Source organism: Tamandua tetradactyla, chromosome 14 (genome assembly GCF_023851605.1).
Source record: "Tamandua tetradactyla isolate mTamTet1 chromosome 14, mTamTet1.pri, whole genome shotgun sequence".
NCBI lineage: Eukaryota > Metazoa > Chordata > Mammalia > Pilosa > Myrmecophagidae > Tamandua > Tamandua tetradactyla.
Window position 1 is genome coordinate 35,497,564 of NC_135340.1, and position 19,961 is coordinate 35,517,524.

Consider the following 19,961-nt stretch of genomic DNA (forward strand, 5'->3'; position numbering starts at 1 on the left):
CTTAAGGAATGGGAAATAGAACTCAAGAGGAAGGAGTGGGAATTGTTTATCAAGAACAGAAAGGACTGAAGAGTAACTTTAATAATGTTTCTTATACGGCAGACATTAACTATCTCTATAATCGCCCCTCCTCCTCCCCAAAAAGAGAGACACAAAATGTAAGGGAGAGGCTTTGAGATAAAACCCCAGGAAGAAGTTCCCGAGTCTGTGCATGTTGGGGCAGAAAGAGCGGCAGAGCGAACTCCTTCCCTGGTATGTCCGGGTTTAGGGTGGGAGGGGCAGTACTGCTTGGAGGCTGGGGGAAGGACAAGATGACCTTTCCAAATCGCTTCCAGTCTCCTGTTAGAATCGTCTGTGCGCCCCACCCCCGCTTCTTCCCTCCCTCCCTCGGACAGCGCCCCCAGTCTCCAAACTGCCCGCACCCCGCCCCTGGCGGCCGCCTCTCGCGGCTCCGGGGGTCCCCAGTTCCCTATCCCTGGAGCTAGAGCCCCGCTCCCGCTCCTGCGCGGCTCCCAGCCCCACCGCGCCGCCCCCCGCATGCTAATAGCCGGGCCGCCTCCCGCCGCACACAATGCGGGCCAGGGCCGGGGGCGGGGGACCGGGGAGGGGGCGGGGGCCGGGCCGGGGGCGGGGGGGCCGGGGCCCGGCGCATCTCCCCCGGCCCCACGTAACGCTGACGCCCGCGCCGCCGGCCCGCCGCCGCCGCCGCCGCCGCCGCCGCCGCCGCCGCCCGCTCCGCCGCCGCCCGCCGGGGGCTCGTGAGTAGCCGCTTCCCCCGACTCCCGGCCCCCCCCTCCGCCATCCGGCCCCCGCCCCCGGCCCCCTCCCCCCCATCCGGAGGGGGGGCCACTCCGCGCGCCCGGCTCGGAGCAGGTGCAGGGGGCGGGGGCGGGGGAGGGGCGCCGGCTCGGCCCCAAGCAAACTTCGCCCAGAGCTCCTGGGGGGGCGGGGTGGGGGCGGCGGCCTCAGAATCCTGGAGAGCTGGGGGGGGCACCCAACGAAAGGGGAGGCCAGGTCGGGGAGCCGGGGGAGCGGACACCAAAGGGGAAGGGCCAGCAGAAGGGGGGGCGGGCGTCTTTGTAGGGGCCGGTGGGAGGGCGCGAGGGGCCTAGGGGCGCGGGGCGACGGGACCGGGAGCCAGAGTGGATGAGCGCCCCCCGGCCTTGGTAGGGCTGGTGGGGGAGGGGGAAGGGCCCCAAACTCTCCGGGAGCGGGGGTGGGGGGGGTGGGGGGGGGGAGGGGAGAGGATGGGGGGTGCTTCCCTCTCTGTGTCCCAAACAAAGTGTCACAAAGAGCTCGGCCCGCGGCAGCAGCAGAGGCGGCTGCCACTCAGCTTTTGTTCTCCCGGCCAGGGGTAGATGAGCCCTGGCCTCCTAATACCCCCATCTGGCCCCCCATCATCCTTCTTCCCCGGGAGGGGCCTGGGGTGCTGCTGGTTAAACCTCTTGTGCCTGACCACAGGTCCTACTCTATTTGCCAACCTACTTCTGTGAGGAGGGATTTTCCTACAGGCCCTCCTACCTCCACCTCCTCTCACCCTCATTCTGGGGACTGAGCCACACTTGGGTGCTTAGACTCTGACCTCTATAGGCTCAGCTCTCCTTAAGGGGAGTCAGGGCTGGATACATCCCCCTTCCCCCAAATCTAGCTCCTCCAGAACTTTCAGATGATGAGTCAAGTTGGGACATGCTTCTGGGATAGGATTCACCATAGAGGGGTGGCAGCAGATGAGCAGGTGTGTCCTTCTCTCACCGTGTGCTGTATCTTCAGAGTCTAGGACTGAGGTTCTGTGCTCCCAACTCAGCACAGTGAGGTTGCAGTAAAGGAGGCTTTACCAAGAACTCAATCTAAGGGTGGGCAAGCTGTGGGGTGGGGTGGGTTTGGAGGAGGTATCTGAGCAGTGAGGTTCAGAGGGCCATGGAGAGAAGACCATAAAAGTGAATTACTGGCATGGCTGTATGATGAAGGTAATCTTGATAATAGACCACCTAAGATGCCCCCTGTCCTCTTAACCACATCTAGTGCAGTGTTAAATCATAATTGTTCGTAAAGGAAACTTGGGAAGTGTAGGTTTCTTTACAGTGGAAAAAAACATAAAATATTAGAGATGACCAAAACGGAGGCCTAGTCACAGCTAGATCCTAGAAGTCTTAAACTCTTGCCACTTATACTTGAGCCTAGAAATGTTTAATCCATGTGGCTTGAGGGACAGTAATTCATGGTCTGTCATTTAGCACATGCTTCTATGTACCTACCCTCGTTGTTTCTAAGAGTCTTCTTCCCTACTCAGTAACGTTGATGGCCCACACCCCCATCCCCATCAGTTCTTCTAGTGTATAAGTTTAGTAAATCAGCCTTTTCCTTTGGAAAGATTTCTGACCCCTATCTTTGGCTCTGCATCTCTGTAGAACCCAAATAAGGGCAAGATAACCCCTGAGTCCAGGTGGATAGGAAAGTAGGTCAGTGCTACTATCTGGCAAAGTCTCAGTGATGGCGTTTAAGGTCTAACTGTAGAAAAAACTGTGATTATTGCCCACAGGCAATACATGCATGGCCTACGTTTTTCAAACCAATTCACAGAATCCTAGGCCCTGTCAGTGCCTTTCCCTATTGAGAAAAATGGGATTAGATGCCTAGACCTGGTTTGGTGTGGAGTTCTTGACTAGGCCTAGGAGGGTCTCTCAGTGAATTTTGGGCCACCTTTGGGGAAACTTCCCTTGCTGGGGAATTCAGCTTCATTTTGGACCTTTTTGTTTATCACTGTATTTCCATCCTGGAAAGTGTTCATAGGAGGGTTTTGTTTGTTTTTGTTTTATTTTGGAGGGCAGGCTTTGTCCTCTTCCTACTCATTAGCCTCTGATATCAGGCTGGCTTCCTATGAAGTATGTTACTTGCAGTCCTCCAGGCAGTGTTAAAGGCCCTAGAATCTTCTCGGAATCAGAGTATGTGCCCATAGGTTAGTCAGCTATGACCATGCAGTATTCCCAGCCTCATACCCCACCCCCCTGCCATCTGCTTCCTCTGAATATACCAGATTGGCTGTACACCAGGATGTTCCGGGAATCCTCAGGAGAGCAACAGAATGTGATGGACCCAAATACGATTCCTCAGCTACTCATTCCAGGATGTACAAACTGTAACTGTCAGGACACTCCTTATAGCTAATTAAAATTCTTCTAGTTATATCTATTTTCTATTACATCTGCCTATTTTCAGTGACATCCAAAAGGCCAATAATCCCTCTGGTACTGCTGTTTTTTTCCTGTGGTTCTCCAATAGGAATAATCACAATAAAAAACCCACTAGCTTTTTTTCAGTGCCTTATCTGTGGTGCTAGAAAGACAAACATGGCCCCTCTAGCACTTCATAGTTCCTTCTGTGGTAATGAGGTGGCCAAAGTGGCTCCTCTGGTAGCCCACTGCACTCTCCATGGTACTGAAGGGGCAACCATTTGTTTTAATGTCTCTCTGGGGTCCAGAAAGAGTGCTGTGACTTAGAACCACAGAACTTTTGAGCTGGAAGGAACGTCAATACAAACTAGCCTAACCTCCTTATTTTACAGATGAGTAAAGTGGAAGGTTAAGTGAACTACCGAAGGTTTCAGGGTATTAATGGTCAGACTGGCCCCACTATAGACTTGCACCCCTCAGTCCTTTCCTAGTGCACTTTTTATGACATTACTCAGTGAGCACATTTAGGCTCTTGGTCCCAAGAAGGGGGCTTATTTGGAGGATCTGGAGGATAAGGATGGATGCCCTAATTTGGAGCTACAGAGATACACATATTAAGTGGTGGTGAAGGTCATTTAGTGACCCTTGGAGAAGGACATTTTGTTAATTAATCTCCTATTATTAAAACTCCCATAGGCCAGATTCCACATGTAACAGGTACCTGCCCCCTTCATGGAGTCTTACTACATCCACTAAATGTCAACATTTTTAAAAAAGCCTTGGACCTCCAGAGCCTTCTTTCTTTGCTGATAAGCCGGGCTGAATCCTGGCACAGTTCTCTTCTATTAAGAATCCGTAAGCAAAGTAATGCTTGAGTCCTTTTCTTTCACAGTAACCCATTTAGTTTCATAATTCCTATTGCAAGGAAGTTCTTTATATCTCAAGTATTTTTTCCATCTCAAGTAAAATAAATAAAAATAAAAAAGCTTAGGCCCACATTTGTCTGACTTTAATCAATTTGATACAGTTCTGTATGTAAGAGGAAGGTAGACTGGTTAACTGCTGGTCATTCTCTTAGGACTGTTTCCATGAATCTTAATTCTGAGGTTTCTTCTAAGTCCTAATGCTGACCTCCTCTGCAGCTTAGGATCAGGGGAGCCCTCCCCCTAGTCCTCTTCTTCTCTGTGCTCTTTTCTTTCCCCAGTACTGGAGCTCTGCACATCCAGGTCTAGGGAATTTTAGCCTGAAGAATTTTAACCCCTTCCTGCTCAGAGCATGGGCTGAGCCCCTATCTGTGCAGATGGCCCAGCCCCGCCCCCCGTCCCTCACTCCAGTCTCTAGAGCTCAGAGCCAGTGTAATCCTCCTCTTGTGTGAAGGAGCCTCTCCCCTGCAGAGAGAGGAAAGCCTGCTTCGGAACAGCCCTGGACAAAGGGGCTGAGATGCCCCATCAAACCGCAGGCTCCAAGGTTTGAAACAAGGCGATGAATCCTATCTGGTATTTGCAGTTTTTAACCCCTTCCCAGGGCTGGCAGCACCCCTTAACTTCCACTCCTCCCCCAACTCTCTCTTCTTCCCCCTCTCTCTGGCTCTCTCCCCCTTCGTGCCCCTCCCCCTCTGTCTGTCTCCAGACTCTGCTGCTGGGAGGTGTTTCTCTCCCATGCATGAATGAGTCTCTGTAATGAATGGAAATGAATGGATCAGGAATCCAGGCAGAGGGAGGGAGAATGAGGGGGAAAGACAGAAAGAGTAAAGGCAGAAGGAAGGACTGTGGAACCCAGAAGGTTGTTTGACTGGCTGGTTGGTTAGAGGTCTGAGAGCTACTAGTCGCACCTGGATAATTGAGCATAGCAAGCCCACCCCGTTAGTTCATCACCCCAACCTAAATGAGAGAGGTGTATACTGTTATGGAGTTAAGGTTCATGAAAGTAGGCCCCGAGGATGACCAGGGAATGGGTAGTGGTGGTGGTGATGGTTGTTCTGGACCAGGCGTTTAAAAACTATAACTTAAGGGCAGAAATCTGGGTTATCAGAGAGCCATGTGGACTTGGCAAGTCAAGGGGTACAGTTTTTGAGGACAGCAGCTTCCTCGTTGCCTCAGAACACGAGGAGGGAGAAGGGATACAGGGTGCTAAAAATCGGGTTGGGAGTGACTCCACTGCTAAAAATCAGGATTCATCTTTTCCTCCAAATCTGTCTCTGTTGCTTTAGCACCTCAGCACCTGTTGCCTTCACTAGCAGCTTTTCCTCCTTCTCTTCCCTGCACTCTCCAGAACCAAAGAATGTGAAGGGGGTCCATGGAGGTGAGTGAAACTCTGGCCTCAATCTACAACTGTAAGCCCTCCTTTCCGTACCTCATTCTGACCTCCCATTATTAGAAGTGATCTCCTTGGCCCCAACATCTCAATTCTCATTCATCCCCCAGTTTCCCCGAAGTGAGTGGAAAGGGCACTAGGTGTTCCTTGCTAGGTCCCAACCCACCTTCCCTTGGTTTCCTCCGGCCCGCGACGCCTTTCCGTCCCCATACCTGTCCCTTTTCCTCCCCTTGCTCTACTCGCATCTTTCTCCACACAGGGCTCACGTCCCCGTGCACCGGGCGGCCACCTAGTGCCATCGTCGCCAGCCTTCGACGGTGAGCTGGATCTGCAGCGCTACTCCAACGGGCCAGGCGTGAGCGCGGGGTCGCCTGGGATGGGAGCGGTGGGCTGGTCTGACAGTCGCTCAGGCGAACGGCGCTTCCCCTGCCCTGTATGTGGGAAGCGCTTCCGTTTCAACTCCATCCTGGCATTGCACCTGCGGGCTCACCCGGGCGCCCAGGCCTTCCAGTGCCCACACTGCGGCCACCGAGCAGCGCAGCGGGCTCTACTGCGTTCGCACCTGCGCACGCACCAGCCGGAGCGCCCGCGTAGCCCCGCTGCGCGCCTGCTTTTGGAGTTAGAAGAGCGTGCACTATTGCGTGAGGCCCGGCTGGGGAGACCCCGCGGCTCGGGGGGCTTGGAGGTCACTCCAGCAGCCGAGGGCTTGGCGCGGCCCCAGCTTCCTGTGTCTTCCGCCTTTCGCTGCCCTTTTTGCAAAGGCAAGTTTCGCACTGCGGCGGAGCTTGAACGCCACCTGCACATCTTGCATAGGCCCTGGAAGTGCGGCCTTTGTAGTTTCGGTTCCAGCCAGGAGGAGGAGCTACTGCATCACAGCGTGACAGCCCACGGGGTTTCTGAGCGCCCTCTGGCGTCTGCCTCCGCTGCGTCCCAGCCTCAACCCCAGCCGGAACCCAAATCTGTATCCGAGCCAGAGCCTGAGTCCCAGCAGGAGGGAACCTCTGCCCCCGCTCCCGCAACTCCGGAGGAGCCCCCAGCGCCTCCGGAATTCCGCTGCCAAGTATGCGGCCAGAGCTTTACGCAGTCTTGGTTTCTTAAAGGTCACATGCGCAAGCACAAAGCCTCCTTCGATCATGCGTGTCCCGTGTGTGGCCGCTGTTTTAAGGAGCCCTGGTTTCTTAAGAATCACATGAAGGTGCACACCAGCAAGCTGGGCCCATTACGGGCCCCAGGGCCTGGCTCTGGGCCTGCCAGAGCTCCCCAGCCACCTGACCTTGGTCTGCTGGCCTATGAGCCACTGGGCCCCGCGCTCCTCTTGGCTCCGGCACCCTCGCCGGCTGAGCGCCGTGAGCCCCCAAGCCTCCTGGGCTACTTGAGCCTGCGAGCTGGTGAGGCCCGGCCCAATGGTGAGGGCGCTGAGCCTGGGGCGGGCCGCAGCTTCGGAGGCTTCCGCCCGCTTCCTTCTGCTCTCCCGGCCCGGGGTCGCCGGCACCGTGCAGAGGAGCCTGACGCCGAAGAGGAGGTGGTAGAGGCAGAGGAGGAGACCTGGGCCAGGAGCAGGTCATTGGGTTCTCTGGCTTCACTGCATCCGCGCCAAGGCGAGGGGCCAGGCCATTCTACACCTGCTGCGGGGGCACAGGCAAGGTCAACGGCCACTCACGGTACGTAGGAGGTCCGGGTAGAGGGTCCCCTCTCTGTCTTCCCCATGCCCTCAGCCGACTCCCCTCCATGACTTCCTTTCATATTCTTATTTTAAAACGGTCTTTTTAGTTTCTCCCGTCTTCCTCTCCTCTCCCCCAAGACTTTACCAACTTCGGAGGCCACCAACTCTTAACTCACAACAAATCCAACCCCTCAGTTTTCTCCAAACCTAGCAGTTTTTTCCTGGGCCCTCATGAAAAGCATCCCTATGGGGTGGATGTAGGGGCACAAGGCCTTGCCAGGGACAGAGCAAGGGATCCTGTGACTTCCTCTTAATGTATGTATTGCAGAAGAGAACGGGCTGTTGGTTGCAGGAACCCGGTCTGAAGGGGCCCGGGGGGCCACCGGCAAAGATTGTCCCTTCTGCGGAAAATCTTTCCGCTCGGCACATCACCTCAAAGTGCATCTGCGAGTGCACACAGGTAAAGGGGGCAACCGGCGGGGACAGTGCAGGGAGGGGAAACTGAAGGGCAGGAAATAAAAATGAGGGGCTCCTGGAATACCCCTGAGGTAATCTTCAGCAGCCCTCAAGTTGGCCAGATGAGATCGTTAGGAAACACTTCTTTATTATCAGAGGAGGTGGAGAAGGCAATATTTTTTCCTCGTGGGGAGGATGAGGTCTTTGTAAATTGAGTGAAATGTGGGTGGGGGCGTGCAGTGATCGTGACCCATGACCTGTTCCATTCCCTGCCCCCAGGCGAGCGTCCCTACAAGTGTCCACACTGCGACTACGCAGGCACCCAGTCGGGCTCGCTCAAGTATCACCTGCAGCGCCACCATCGGGAGCAGAGGAGCGGGGCGGGCCCCGGACCACCCCCGGAGCCGCCGCCCCCTTCCCAGCGGGGTTCAGCCCCGCCATCAGGGTCCAAGCCAGCTCCGCAGCCTGCAACCTGGGTGGAGGGCGCTGCAAGTCCCCGGCCTCCTTCGAGCGGCGCTGCACCCGGCTCCCGACGGAAACCAGCCAGCCCCGGGAGGACCCTGCGCAACGGGCGAGGCGGTGAGGCCGAACCCCTGGACCTGTCCTTGCGGGCGGGGCCGGGAGGCGAGGCCGGGCCGGGGGGAGCCCTTCACCGCTGCCTCTTCTGTCCTTTCGCCACTGGAGCACCCGAGCTCATGGCCTTGCACTTGCAAGTGCACCACAGTCGCCGGGCTCGGGGCCGCCGGCCACCGCAGGCCGACGCGTCCCCGCCCTATACCCGAGCCCCATCAGGAGAAAACCCTCCTAGTCCTCTGCAGGAAGGGGAGGAGGGGCCCAGGCTGTCGAGATCCGGAGAGGCTGGACTGGGAGGGCAAGAACGGTAGGGAGCCCTCTTAGGGGCTGTTAGTTTAGTGAGCTTACCCTGCCGGAGTTCGGGGAGCGCTAGACGTAGTTGGGTAGAGCAGCCAGCAGGGGGCAGCGTGGGACCCATATCCCAGCCCCAGGCGGACCAGAGGTGAAGGGGCAGCGGGCTTAGAAGGGTGGAAAGACAGTACCCACCCAGCCCAGGGGAGAGTCACAGTGCCTTAGAATTGGCAGGGGCGAGGGTCACAGAATGAGGTCCCAGGGCTTGCAGAGAGGGTTGTGCCCTGTAGAGGAGCCGCTCTGCCAGTCTTTGCTGGTCCATAGGCGTGAGAGTTTATTTTTGTACAAGGGGTGAGGGTGGGGGGCACTGTACCCTTCTAGCCCCATCAGGGGCCCCGTAGATGTTGCTATTTTTGGTACGATCCCTGTCATCCCTGTTGCAGAGTTGTGTCCCCAATAAACAGGTGTCTTGAGGCACAGGGTGGTGCTATGTCTGTCTGCCTATGTCCTCTTCCCCTCCGTAGGCCCCTCTGCCCAGGAAATAGTTACTTATTCAAGGCACTTAGTTATTACCTAAAGAGTTTGATAAGAACATAGAATCTTGGCTTTTACTTCTGAGCTTCAGATTCAGTAGCTCTGGGATGGGGCCCAGGAATGAGAATTTAACAAGTAGCCTAGGGTTTCTTATGTATTGGCCTGAGAATCTCTTTTTGAGAAGTGCTGGGTATCCTGGATCCCAGCTGGTCTGTGACCAGCTTAGCCTCAAGAACTGGGTGGTAATGTGGGAGGAGGAGCTTCAAAGGGCACATTGAATCTCTGGGAGGCCAGTAAAGTGTAGAGGGTAACTTGCAGCCTTGGCTTTATTTCCTGTGTTCTAGTTAGCAGTTAGGTGAGTAGCGCCACCTCAGCCCAGAGGACGGCTCTAGCTCCAGGGAGGCAAAGCGTGAGTAAATACATTTAATATAACAATAGAATAATAACAGTAATTACATATATAAAGTCCGCAGTCTCCCGTCCCACCCTCCTATAATGGTTTGCATAGTTCTGTTTCCTGTGACACCCCATAATGGAGAGTCACTGGGAACTCCAGATGACCTAGCAGAGATGAATCTTTTCAAGGAGAGCCAGGGAATGAGAAGACTCAACTGGCAGAGAAGGACTAGAGTGGGAGTGGTGTCCTGGGGTTATGCAGTGGCCCAGGATGGGGAAGAACTGAAAGAGGGTAATTTCCCTGTCTCCAGGGTATGAAGGCAAGGCAAGTGTTGCCACTCTGATTCCATGAGGAGAAGGCACCAGGCTGGGGAGAGCTAGAGATAGTAGAAGCAAGGTAATGTACTAGTCTTTGACCTCCTCTCTGTCCAGGAAGCACAGGCTGGAATTCAGTGTTCTCCCAGTCCTCCTCTATGTCCCACTGCCATCCCAGCCCAAAATGTGCTGAGAGGAAGGGCTACAGCCAAGTTCTGGAGCTTCTCTGCAAGACAGAAGCCGGGGAGGAGGAAATAGGTTTGGAGAGGGGAGATACTCTCAAGAAGCTGGGGGTGGACAGTTAGAAGAAAGGTATAAGCAGGAGGGAAGGGATACTGGATGTGGCAGAAGGCAGATACTAACTCACCCAGGTCACAGAGGAGTGGTGGGGTCACTCAGGGCTCGGGCATGACTCTGAGAGGAGAGAAGGTACAGTGACTTTAAAGAAGAAATTACTCTTCCCCATACTCCCTGACTCTTCCAAGTCTGTCAGTTCATCTCTCAGTTTCCTGAATTTTGCAAGTCCAAACCAGGCCCTTGGTGTTCTCCCCTTTCCATTCACTCAGGCACTCTGTTCCTTATTAAAAATTCCTTTTCACCTTGATGCTTCTCAGCCAGGTCTGGGGGAAAGGAGAGGCAGATTGGGTGATATATCCAATCTGTAGCTTCTACTGGGAGCACAGGATCACTGCCCGCTTAGCCCCCTCCTCCTCCATGGGTTGAATGATCAGAAGAGTCCATCTAGGAAGTGGCCAAAGAGTTACCCCATTCCCAGCCCTACTGCAGGAACCTACCTGCCGTGATAGCCCTAAGATCCCTCCACTAGCCAGAGTGGGAGTGCTGCTCCCAGGGTGGGGGTGTTGCAGGCTGGGGCTGTTTCTTGGTCCTGGAGACACATCTCCAGAAGAGTCAAGTGTTTCTGGGGCTGGAAGAGAAGTTAGAATGAGAGCAGGGTATAGAATCCTTCCAGATTACCTTAAGCAAGCAAGCTGCTCCTTCAGGGAAGAAAAGGCTTCATAGCAACAGGAAGTTGTGAGTCACCATAGCAATCCAGTTGCAAGAGAACACCCCCTACCAAGAAGCAGGAAATTGTCAGCAGCATCATTAAAGCAACCAGGGAAGAAGCAACAGGAAAGTATAAGGATTGCCGTGGTGAGCCAGAAGGGTACAACAGGAAGCTGAGGCAGTTTCCATAGAAACCCAAGGACAGCTAGAGAGCTACAGAGAGAGTGCTTCTTAGCAACGGGCTGCTGTAAGTATCACCCTAGCAACCAGATGGAAGGCTCTTTCAGCAGTGGGGAAGCTGTATATAATTGTCATGACAACTGGGCTACTTGGCTAGAAAGAGGAACTGCTCAGCAGCAAGCAGCCTGAACATCACCACCATGATCCAGCTGTTGGGAGCCACCCCTTGAGAGGTGCCTCACCCAGGGAAATTTGCTTGACGTCCAGATCCCAGGCCTCTTCCTCGACGCGGGCAGGCAGGGAGCAGGCTCCCGGTGAGAGGCCGGGGAGGGAGGGGCCGGCATGCTCAAAGGATGACACGGCCACGGAGGCCCGAGTGCGGGCAGCTGCAGAGAGTGGAGGTGAGGGAGCGTGGGGTGCTGGTGTGGGAAAGCACTCCTGGCTCCCTGGAATGAGCCTCAGTCTCACAGAGGGCCTCCCAGTCAGTCCCACAGTTATTGAGAAGAGATGCCCACTCATTACCCTTTCTCACTCCACCTCATCTCCCCATGGTGCCTCATTATCAAGGCCTTGACTTCTGGGCTCCCCCACTCCCCTGAGTCCTGGCTCTCACCTCTTCCAGTGAGCAGGGCACTCAGCGTCCGCTCCCCAAGGGCTTTGATGTCCAGGAAGGGTTTATTCCCAATGCCCATGGAGACCATTTGCTGTACTCGGAGTTCTGAGGAACAAAGACCCTGTTACCAACCTCTTTCTGCCTCTCCCCTGCTCTAGACCTAGCACTGAATAGACTCTTCTTGCTCCTTCTCTCTTTCCTCCCTCTCATTCTGGTCTCTCCTGTTACCACTCTTTCCATTGACCATCACGCAGGGATGTTGATGGTCTTTGACGTCTTCCCCAGACATCTGTCTCTCCTCTCCTGTATGTTCCATCCTGCCCTTTGACTGCCCGACTGCCCAACTTCTCTTCTAACACTTACTTTTGGTTTTGGGCATTAAGAGCAAAACTCACATTTTTGCATTTCTTTTATAATTTATAAACTGTTTATATATCACCTTATTTATTCCTCACTGTCATGCTAAGATATAGATATTACTAACTCCATTTTTTCATGAATGAAATGAGGTTCAGAGAATTAAAAACAAAAAGAAACACTAGCAGCAAGCAAGTGGTGCCAGTTCTTGAGCCCAGGCCCAGAGAACAATCTCTCACCTCCTTTTGCCCAGTCATTTTCTCTTGCTTCCTTGAAATTTGCTAGCTTTTTTTTTTCTTTTGGTATACCTTAGACTAATTTCTATCTCAGCAACCTCTCTTAAATCAGATCTTGAATCTTCTCATCAGTCATTCTTTCCTTATCCTACACCCTGTTCTCCCAAGCAGTTTCCACACTCTGCACATAACCTCCTGACTCCAAGTGCACCCTCCCCCAACGCTGCCCAGTACCCTTATTGTGGGCTGCCTGTCTCCACAGCAGTTGGGCAATAGAATTTGTCCACTTGAGTTTGATCTCTGGTGAGGCTGCCTGCAGAGTGTATGCTTCTCGTGCACGCCGCCTTCGAAACCACAGCTCAAAGCAGAGCCCGCTGTCCCCGATGTTCTCTGTCAGCCCCATGTCAGCAGTCTGAGGAAGAGCAGAGGAGGGGGGTGAATATGGAGTGAGTCCTGGCTTGACAGTACAACTTGGGCAAGGACCATACTTAGCCCAGTGCCAGACATCTGGTAGGTGTTCAGTAAACGTTTACTCAACACCTACCATGTGCCAAGTGCTCTACATTTAGTCTTCATAACAACTCTTGTTCACAGAAGGGGAAATGAGGCCCAGGGACAGGAAGCAACTTGCTCAAGGGCTTATCATAGCTTATTAGAGAGTCAGGATTCAAACCCATGTCTATGTAATTCCAAACCTAGGCTTTTTCCTCTAGTCTACTCCATTCTGAAGAGCTGCAATTAGGGTAGGGGACAAAGTCTAGAGACCCTTAAAATCATTCCACACTGCCTGAACCAGGACTGTGGGTTGCTATGGATGTTTATCAAGGTACCAGGACAGTTTTCCTAAAGCAAGGGTCTTTGCCATTTTTCCTGAGTCCTTCAGTCAAGTTAAACTGTATATAGTGCCCTTTTTCCCCCCTGTCCTGGGAGCTGCTCATAACTCAAAAAGCATGTGTATTTTTTTTTTTACTGTGCTATTTTTTAAAGAAAAAAAAAGTTTTATTCATACACCATGCAATCCGTCCAAAGTGTATATTCAGTTGCTCTTATTATAATCACAGCTGTGCATTCACCACAATCAATTTAAGAACATTTTTATTGCTCTACAAAGAAAAACACCGTACCCCTTAAACCCCCTATTATTGACACTTAGCCTTGATGTGGTACTTTTGTCATAATTGATGAAAGTATATTACAATATTACTATTAACTATAGCCCATGGTTTCCATTAGTTTATTTTTTTCCATAGGCCACCCTATTATTAAAACCTTGTAATAGTGACATATATTTGTTCTAGTTCATGGAAGAACATTCTTATATTTGCACTGTTAGCCCACAGTCATCATCCACAACAGGGTTCAGTATGTTATATAGTCCCATGATTTATCCTCTAGCTTTCCTTCTAGTGATATACATGACCCTAAACTTCCCCTTTCAACCAGTCACACACAATTCAGTGTTATTACACTCACAACAATGTGCTACCATCACCTCTATCCATTTCCAAACCTTTAAAATCAACCTTATTAAAAATACTACACAAATTTAGCATCAGCTACCCATTCTCTAGCCTCATTCTATCTCCTAATAGCCTATACTCTAGATTTTAACTCCACGAGTTTGTTCATTATAATTAGTTCATATTAGTGAGACCATACAATATTTGTCCTTTTGTGTCTGACTTATTTCACTCAAAATAATGTCCTCAGGGTTCATCCATGTTGTTGCATGCATCAGGAGTTCATTCCTTCTCACAGTTGAATAATATGCCATTGTACGTATATACCACAATTGTTTATTCATTCATCAGTTGAGATACTTGAGTTGTTTCCATCTTTTGGCAATTGTGGATAATGCTGCTATGAACATTAGTGTACAAATGTCTGTTCGTGCCCCTGCTTTCAGGTGTTCTGAGTATATACCTAGTAGTGGAATCACTGTATCATATGGCAATTCTATACTTAGCGTCCTGAGGAACCGCCAAACTGTCTTCCATAGCAGAAGCATCATTCTGCATTCCACCAGGGTTGGATAAGTCTTTCTATTTCTCCACATCCTCTCCAACACTGGTAGTTTTCCATTTGTTTAATAGTGGCCATTCTAGTAGGTATGGGGTATCTCACTGTGGTTTTGATGTGCATTTCACTAATAGCTAGTGTGCTTTTTAGCCATTTGTATATCCTCTTTGAAAAAGACCATTTTTAAAATTGGGTTGTTTGTCTTTTTATTGTTGAGTTGTAGGATTTCTTTATATATTCTGGCTATTAAATCCTTATCTGATATGTGGTTTCCAAATGTTTTCTCCCATTGAATAAGCTGCCTTTTCATTTTCTTGAGAAAGCCCTTTTCAGCACAAAGGTATTTAATTTTGAGGCAGTCCCACTTATTTTTTCTTTCATTGATTGTGCTTTGGGCATAAAGTGTAAAAAAACCACCTCCTACCACAAGATCTTGAAGGGCATGTGCATTTTTAATGGGAGGGATCCTCCTCTGTTATGGACTCACAAGGAATGCCTTATGAGTCTACTGCATGAACAGTAAGGAAAACCCCTTGGGGGAGATCAATGACAGGGACTCCTAACACCCCCAGATACCCTAATATGATGGTTGATTAAAGGCCAAAGCCTGTTTCTAGATGACACAGATTCTGAACCTGGGTTGGAACTGAGTTTCCAGAGCATCCTGCTTCAAGAAGAATACGACTTTGCCCACCTTCACCTTTCCCTAATAACTCCCCCTCCACCACCAGGCATTGTACCTTAAAGGCCTGCTTATAAACGAAGGTCTCAGATCCCCCTTCAGGGCCCTTGAGCTTGCTGAAGAGGAGGAGATGCTCAAAGAGAAAGACATGGCGAAGGCACTTCTTTCGTCCACAGATGATGGTGAAGGGGTCTCGATGCAGGAGCTGTCCCTGCTCCTTCAGATCTATCTGGGGAAACAAAAAGTAAAGGCTGTTGGCTCAGGGGCCCTTTGGGTGTATTTTGTGGGAAATAAAAATGAGATTTATAGAGCAATGGGGGTCTAATGCAGTGGTCCTCAGGCAGAGTTAGGAAATCAGGGAAGCCCTCAGCCTAGAATCATCCACTGGTCATCATACGCAGCACTCCTGGCCTTGCTGCACAGTCCTGCCTCTAAAGTGGGTGAGCTGCATTGCACAGTAGGGTTTTTAGACTCCTATGGGAAAGGCTTTGCATCTTTGGGACTTAAGCATAATTTTGCCCCAGGAGGGTAAGCAGCAAATTGTTGAAGAGAAAACTGCATGCCTCTGCCCACATGGTGGCAAGACAGGGCAAAATGGCTGAGGGACATAAATTAAGGCTAGCTGGAAGAGAGGCTGGGGAACCTTTGAGAGTCACGTCCTAGATTTCTAGAGGTAGGCAAGTTGGGCAGGGGTTGGAGGGGTAGGGTTAGAACTGGGGTAGCACAGAGGTGTTGAGAGGCCAGGAGATGGACTCCATGGCTCTGCTGCTGTCTGGAAAATAGAGGCCTTTCCTTGCCTCTGTCTCCCTCCACCTGCCCCAGGAGCTATGGTGAGGAAGGCCATGATGGTCTCTCACTGGGCTTCTTTTCTTTAACTGCAAATTTTATTGAGATATATTAACATACTTCATCTAACACACAATCAATATCACAGTATCCTCACCTTTTCACTGGGTGGGTACATCTATCCCTGACTCTGGAAAGGAGGCAGGGGTGGAGGATTTCATTTCTGTGAAGCTCCTTGAAACTATGGGATTATGGAATGTTAGTGCCTTAATTGACATCAGAACCATTTATCTAAACTCTTATCTTTCAGTTGGGGGAGCTGAAGTTCCAAATCAAAAAGCCAGTGTATCTGGCTCCCAAGCCCATGAGTCTTATGGACCCATCCACTCCACAGTTTTGGGGTGTGGAGGGCTATAGCAGAGGCTCAGAAGCTAAAAGAAAAGAAAAGAAAAAACAGAGTTGAAGGGAAAAGCGGTCTATCCCAGAGGAGGCAGAGTCCCAAGTGGAGTCAAACCTGCTCTGGAATTTTAGGGCTGGTAAATGAGACTAGGTAAAGGCAAATAAGGTATGTGTTGGGTGTTGAACAGATGGGGAAAGATAAGGATAGGGATGCACAAGGCAGATACAGGATCATGGGACTTTCAAATAAGGACATAGCTTCCTTATTTACAGAGGAGGAGACTGAGGTCCATTGACGTTCAGTAACTCAACTAAGACCAGCTGGTTAGAAATTAGAGCCTGGGGCCCCCTGACCTCAAGTTTAGTCTCTTGTCACCAGCCCAAACTGTTTCTGAGGACACAGTGCTTGGCAGTGTGAGCAGGGTGACTGGAGCTACAGCCTCACCTCGCAGCCACGCACAGCCTCCACGGCCAGCAGGTCTCTGCCATGGGCCTCTTGTTCCCGGAGCAGCTGCACAGCAGCCCCTAGGGCCTGGCGCTCAGAACTCAGCTCAGGCCCAGCTTCCCTCAGGAGCTCCTCCAGGAGCCGCCCATACTGAGTCAGCTGCTCCAATGGTTGCTGTAGGGCCCGGGGCAGGTAAGGGCCACCCTCCATGGAACTCTACATTGAGGACGAGACAGACAGGAATGAAGGAAGGGATTGAAGTCAGTGGGGGCCAACCTCTGGGGAGAAGGTGGATGAGACTCCAGGCTTTAGGGTATAGATGAAGCCTAGGTACTCCCAAAGATAAGGCTTAAAGTCTTCCCCTGAGAAAGAAAGCAGGTCGGGTGTCTTCAGGAGTTTCAATCATCCTTTATATCTTGACAGGAAATGGGAGAAGAATAAAAATAAGAATGCCTTTTACTCTCTGGCTTTTCACTTTTCGAATCACTTTCACATCTTTTGATGTGAGGTCCTTCCATCCTCTGAGCCCTTAAGAGTTGGATACAGTGACTAATGAAGGCCCAGAGGAATCAAGAGTCTTGCCCAAGGTCTCTCAGGTGGACTAGATGAGAACTGGCTCCTAAGTCATTGCTTGTCCTATTCTTCCCAATTATGGAAGATGTTATTGTCAGGTGGTGTGTTTGAGCACGCTCAGGAAAGCTCTGTTTTCCCAAGGGATTTTGAGATTGGGTGGGGTTTAGGTCTTTCTGGCCCCTTTGCCCTTCCCATGAGAGTTGGAGAAAAAGTTACCTTGGCGGGAGGGTTGAGTGCAGCCAGACCATTCTCCAGTTTGTGTCGGTGCTTCAGGTACTGGGCATAGAGGCTGAACTGGTCCCCCTGTACCAGTAGGGAAGAGGTAGGCCATCCCCAGTGAGGACCCTGCAGACAAGCCTCTACTTTCCTCCTCCCCATCTTCCATCCCTCTCTGCAGACCAAAGGAAGCATGGCCCATTAGGGAGCACTCGGTCTGCCCAGAAGCCTATGAGCTTCTCCAGGTACCCTATCCTCCAAGTAGCACTAGATGATAGGGACACAGAGGGTGAGATGAGCAGGAGGGGGGCTAAGAACAGGGCCGGGTCCCAGAATATTGGGCCACACATCTGAGGGGAGAGGGCAGATACTGAGAAGGAGGGGCAGATTGATGGGGTTGAAGATGGGAAGGGAGAAGGACTTGGAAGGAGGTTTGGAGGATGACTCACGTGGCGAAGGAAGCATGCCCCGATGCGCAGGGGGTGGGTTGCACAGCCCTGAAGTTCCTGCAAAAAGTGTGTGCGGTGGAAGCTGCGAAGCCTTTCCCGAGCACTAAGGACAGCAGCCCAGGTGCCGCGCAGTTCAGAGGTCAGCTCAGGCCCAGGGGATGGCACTGGCTCATTCAAGGCAGCCACATAGTCTTGTTCACAGGCAATCAGCTCAGACACCAGGCGTTGCTGGGCACTACAGGCATGACAAGAGTGGCAAAGGAGGTGTCACCTGGGGCATGGGAGGGGGTCACCACTTTTCTCCTGACCCCCAACAATTATTTTCCTGCTGGGCAGATGGGTCTGCCTCTTGGACACCAGTTGGGCTGGGCTCTCACCTGATGCTTCGCTTGTGCTCCATCCGGGGGGTGCCTAGTCCCCAGGGCACGTCCGGTCCCCCGGCCCGGCCTAGCAGCACATGTTCCCGTGGTGAGCATGTCCTGTCGACCACCTCAGTACTGGTGACCTCCAGGCCTCGGATCAGTACAGCCCGTGGGGGCCTGCCCTCTGCTTCTGGAGCCAGCTCAGAGTCCTCCTCTTCACAGTCCTCCCCACAGGGGGCCAAGGAACAATGGGATGGGGCTGCCCGGGGCCCAGGACTGCTGGGGAGCAGCAGGGAGCTGAGGCTGGACGAAGGGCTGTGGGGGCTCCGGTGCGCCCCTCTGCTGCTGGCACTGTCTGCCCGTTGTCGCCGGTGGCCCCTTGGACTTGCCTCCTCTCCCAGTTGTTGCTGAATTCTCCTCTCCAGCTCCTGGCAGCGGGCCCGGCAGCGGGCCCACTCTCGCAGTGCTGTTGGGCTTCCCAAGTCCTGGGCCAGGGCACGCATCTCCTGGAAGGTGCCAGCGCTGGGTTCTGGGGCTCGCCATGGGGCCAAGGCTGCCAGCACGGCCTCACGACTTGGTCCAGCTCCTGCCAGCCGAGTAGAACCCTCATCTACCCATTCATGTACCTATAAGGCCAAGGGGCCGGGAATGAGGACCCTCATTCCTCATGTGAGGTCCTCTACTGTGCCCATCTACTGCCCAGTGAGAGGGCTTGTCCACTTTTGCTGATGGTTTCCTGGTGCCCATTACCCTTCCCATCCTCTCAGAAAACCTCCCTCACTATCCCAGCATCACTGCCTAAACAAGTCACTCTGAGTTGGTATGGAGACAGAGAAACCTAGATAAAAGAATAGCCAGTACTTATATGGAATTTATAAGTGGCAAGCTTGGTATACAGTGATTTCTATGTATTGAGTCATGTTGTCATAACAGCAGCTCTACAGAGTAAGTGCCTACTGAGGCACATTGAGGTTTAGTACCTTGCCCCAAGTCATTCAGCAAGTAGGCGGCAGAGCTAGGAGATGGGCTCCAGAATCCCTACCCTCAACAGCTATTTAATCAGCCTCTCCAGGAAGAAGAAAGGCAGTGGTGGGCCCAGAAAGAAGAGGCTGTGCACATACCTGTTGAAAGAAGCGCTGTAACCGCAGGGCCCGATGGAGGCCACTCTCAGCTTGCTCCAGTCGCTGTTCAAAGATGTCCAGAACCTTCTGGGAGGCAGTGTCCTCCTCCAAGGCCAGGGACTCCCGCGCCTGGGCCAGGTGCTCCTGGAGGAGGGAAGCTGCCTTCAGACCTGCTTCCCACTCCCAGTTAGTCCATCCCCCCCTCCCTGCAAAGCTCCTTTTGCTTCACTTCCCCTTCTCACCTGGACCTCAGTGCTGAAAGCCCTGAATTGTAGTTCTGTCTCCTGCAGGGCAGGAAGGGAGTCCCCAGGCACAGTGAAGCTCGCCAGCTGCTCCTCCCCCGGACCTGAGAGCCACTGCAGTACCTGAGGTGGATGGGGTAGGAAAGCAAGGAGCATGAGTGGGAAGGAGAGGGGGCCATGTAGTGGGAAGGAAAGGGAAGGTAAGATCCATCTCCAACCTCACCACGCTTTGTTTCTAGACTCGTGGACAAGCCATTTCATCTCATCTTTGAAGTGAGAATTATCACAGTGAATGATGATAATTTCCACAGGGATCAAGTGAAAAAGTGGTTAAGAAGTTTTTTGCAAAGCACCCCATAAGAGCACAGCTGGGCTCGCAGGAAGCATAGACAGAGGCAAGTTAGGGTTCCAAGGCTATGCCTGGAGGGTGAAATAGATAAAACTGATGTGAACAAGAGGTCTTTGGATAACCAAGGGCTAGGAAAAATTTCATATTCATTGAGCCCCACTGGTACCAAGTGAACCTGTAGTGACTGGCTGGTGAGAGGAAGTTCCAAGACCAGAC

The 19,961-nt window shown here is 52.3% G+C and overlaps 2 protein-coding genes across 12 annotated transcripts in view; one reads left to right on the top strand and one right to left on the bottom strand.

Moving 5' to 3' along the window:
• ZNF219 (zinc finger protein 219) lies at nucleotides 1–15,485 on the top strand. 7 transcript variants are annotated; one of them, XM_077127287.1, is made up of 6 exons: nucleotides 722–758; nucleotides 1,649–1,735; nucleotides 5,380–5,471; nucleotides 5,743–7,144; nucleotides 7,475–7,606; nucleotides 7,882–15,485. In XM_077127287.1, exons 3-6 carry the CDS (start codon nucleotides 5,466–5,468, stop codon nucleotides 8,484–8,486), a joined length of 2,145 nt encoding a protein of 714 aa, XP_076983402.1. In that variant the 5' UTR covers nucleotides 722–758; nucleotides 1,649–1,735; nucleotides 5,380–5,465; the 3' UTR covers nucleotides 8,487–15,485. The 7 variants fall into 7 exon arrangements, with proteins under 7 accessions (XP_076983403.1, XP_076983400.1, XP_076983402.1 ...); XM_077127288.1 differs by lacking the exons at nucleotides 722–758; nucleotides 1,649–1,735 and adding an exon at nucleotides 1–252; XM_077127285.1 differs by lacking the exon at nucleotides 1,649–1,735 and having other exon boundaries at nucleotides 714–758.
• Nucleotides 9,302–19,961, bottom strand: part of ARHGEF40 (Rho guanine nucleotide exchange factor 40) — a 20,363-nt gene continuing 9,703 nt past the window's right edge. Inside the window, exons 12-24 of one of the 5 annotated variants that reach the window (XM_077127280.1) lie at nucleotides 19,397–19,519; nucleotides 19,155–19,298; nucleotides 18,049–18,659; nucleotides 17,672–17,906; nucleotides 17,223–17,309; nucleotides 16,434–16,649; nucleotides 14,862–15,032; nucleotides 12,337–12,514; nucleotides 11,510–11,614; nucleotides 11,139–11,282; nucleotides 10,506–10,636; nucleotides 10,079–10,125; nucleotides 9,302–9,937 (exon numbers count right to left, since the gene is read on the bottom strand). In XM_077127280.1, the coding sequence (XP_076983395.1) occupies nucleotides 10,084–10,125; nucleotides 10,506–10,636; nucleotides 11,139–11,282; nucleotides 11,510–11,614; nucleotides 12,337–12,514; nucleotides 14,862–15,032; nucleotides 16,434–16,649; nucleotides 17,223–17,309; nucleotides 17,672–17,906; nucleotides 18,049–18,659; nucleotides 19,155–19,298; nucleotides 19,397–19,519 (2,187 nt within the window). In that variant the 3' untranslated portion in view covers nucleotides 9,302–9,937; nucleotides 10,079–10,083. Of the gene's footprint in view, nucleotides 9,938–9,980; nucleotides 10,637–11,138; nucleotides 11,283–11,509; nucleotides 11,615–12,336; nucleotides 12,515–14,861; nucleotides 15,033–16,433; nucleotides 16,650–17,222; nucleotides 17,310–17,671; nucleotides 17,907–18,048; nucleotides 18,660–19,154; nucleotides 19,299–19,396; nucleotides 19,520–19,961 lie in introns of those variants that run through there. The other 4 variants (XR_013162269.1, XM_077127281.1, XR_013162270.1 and 1 more) reach the window with 4 other exon arrangements.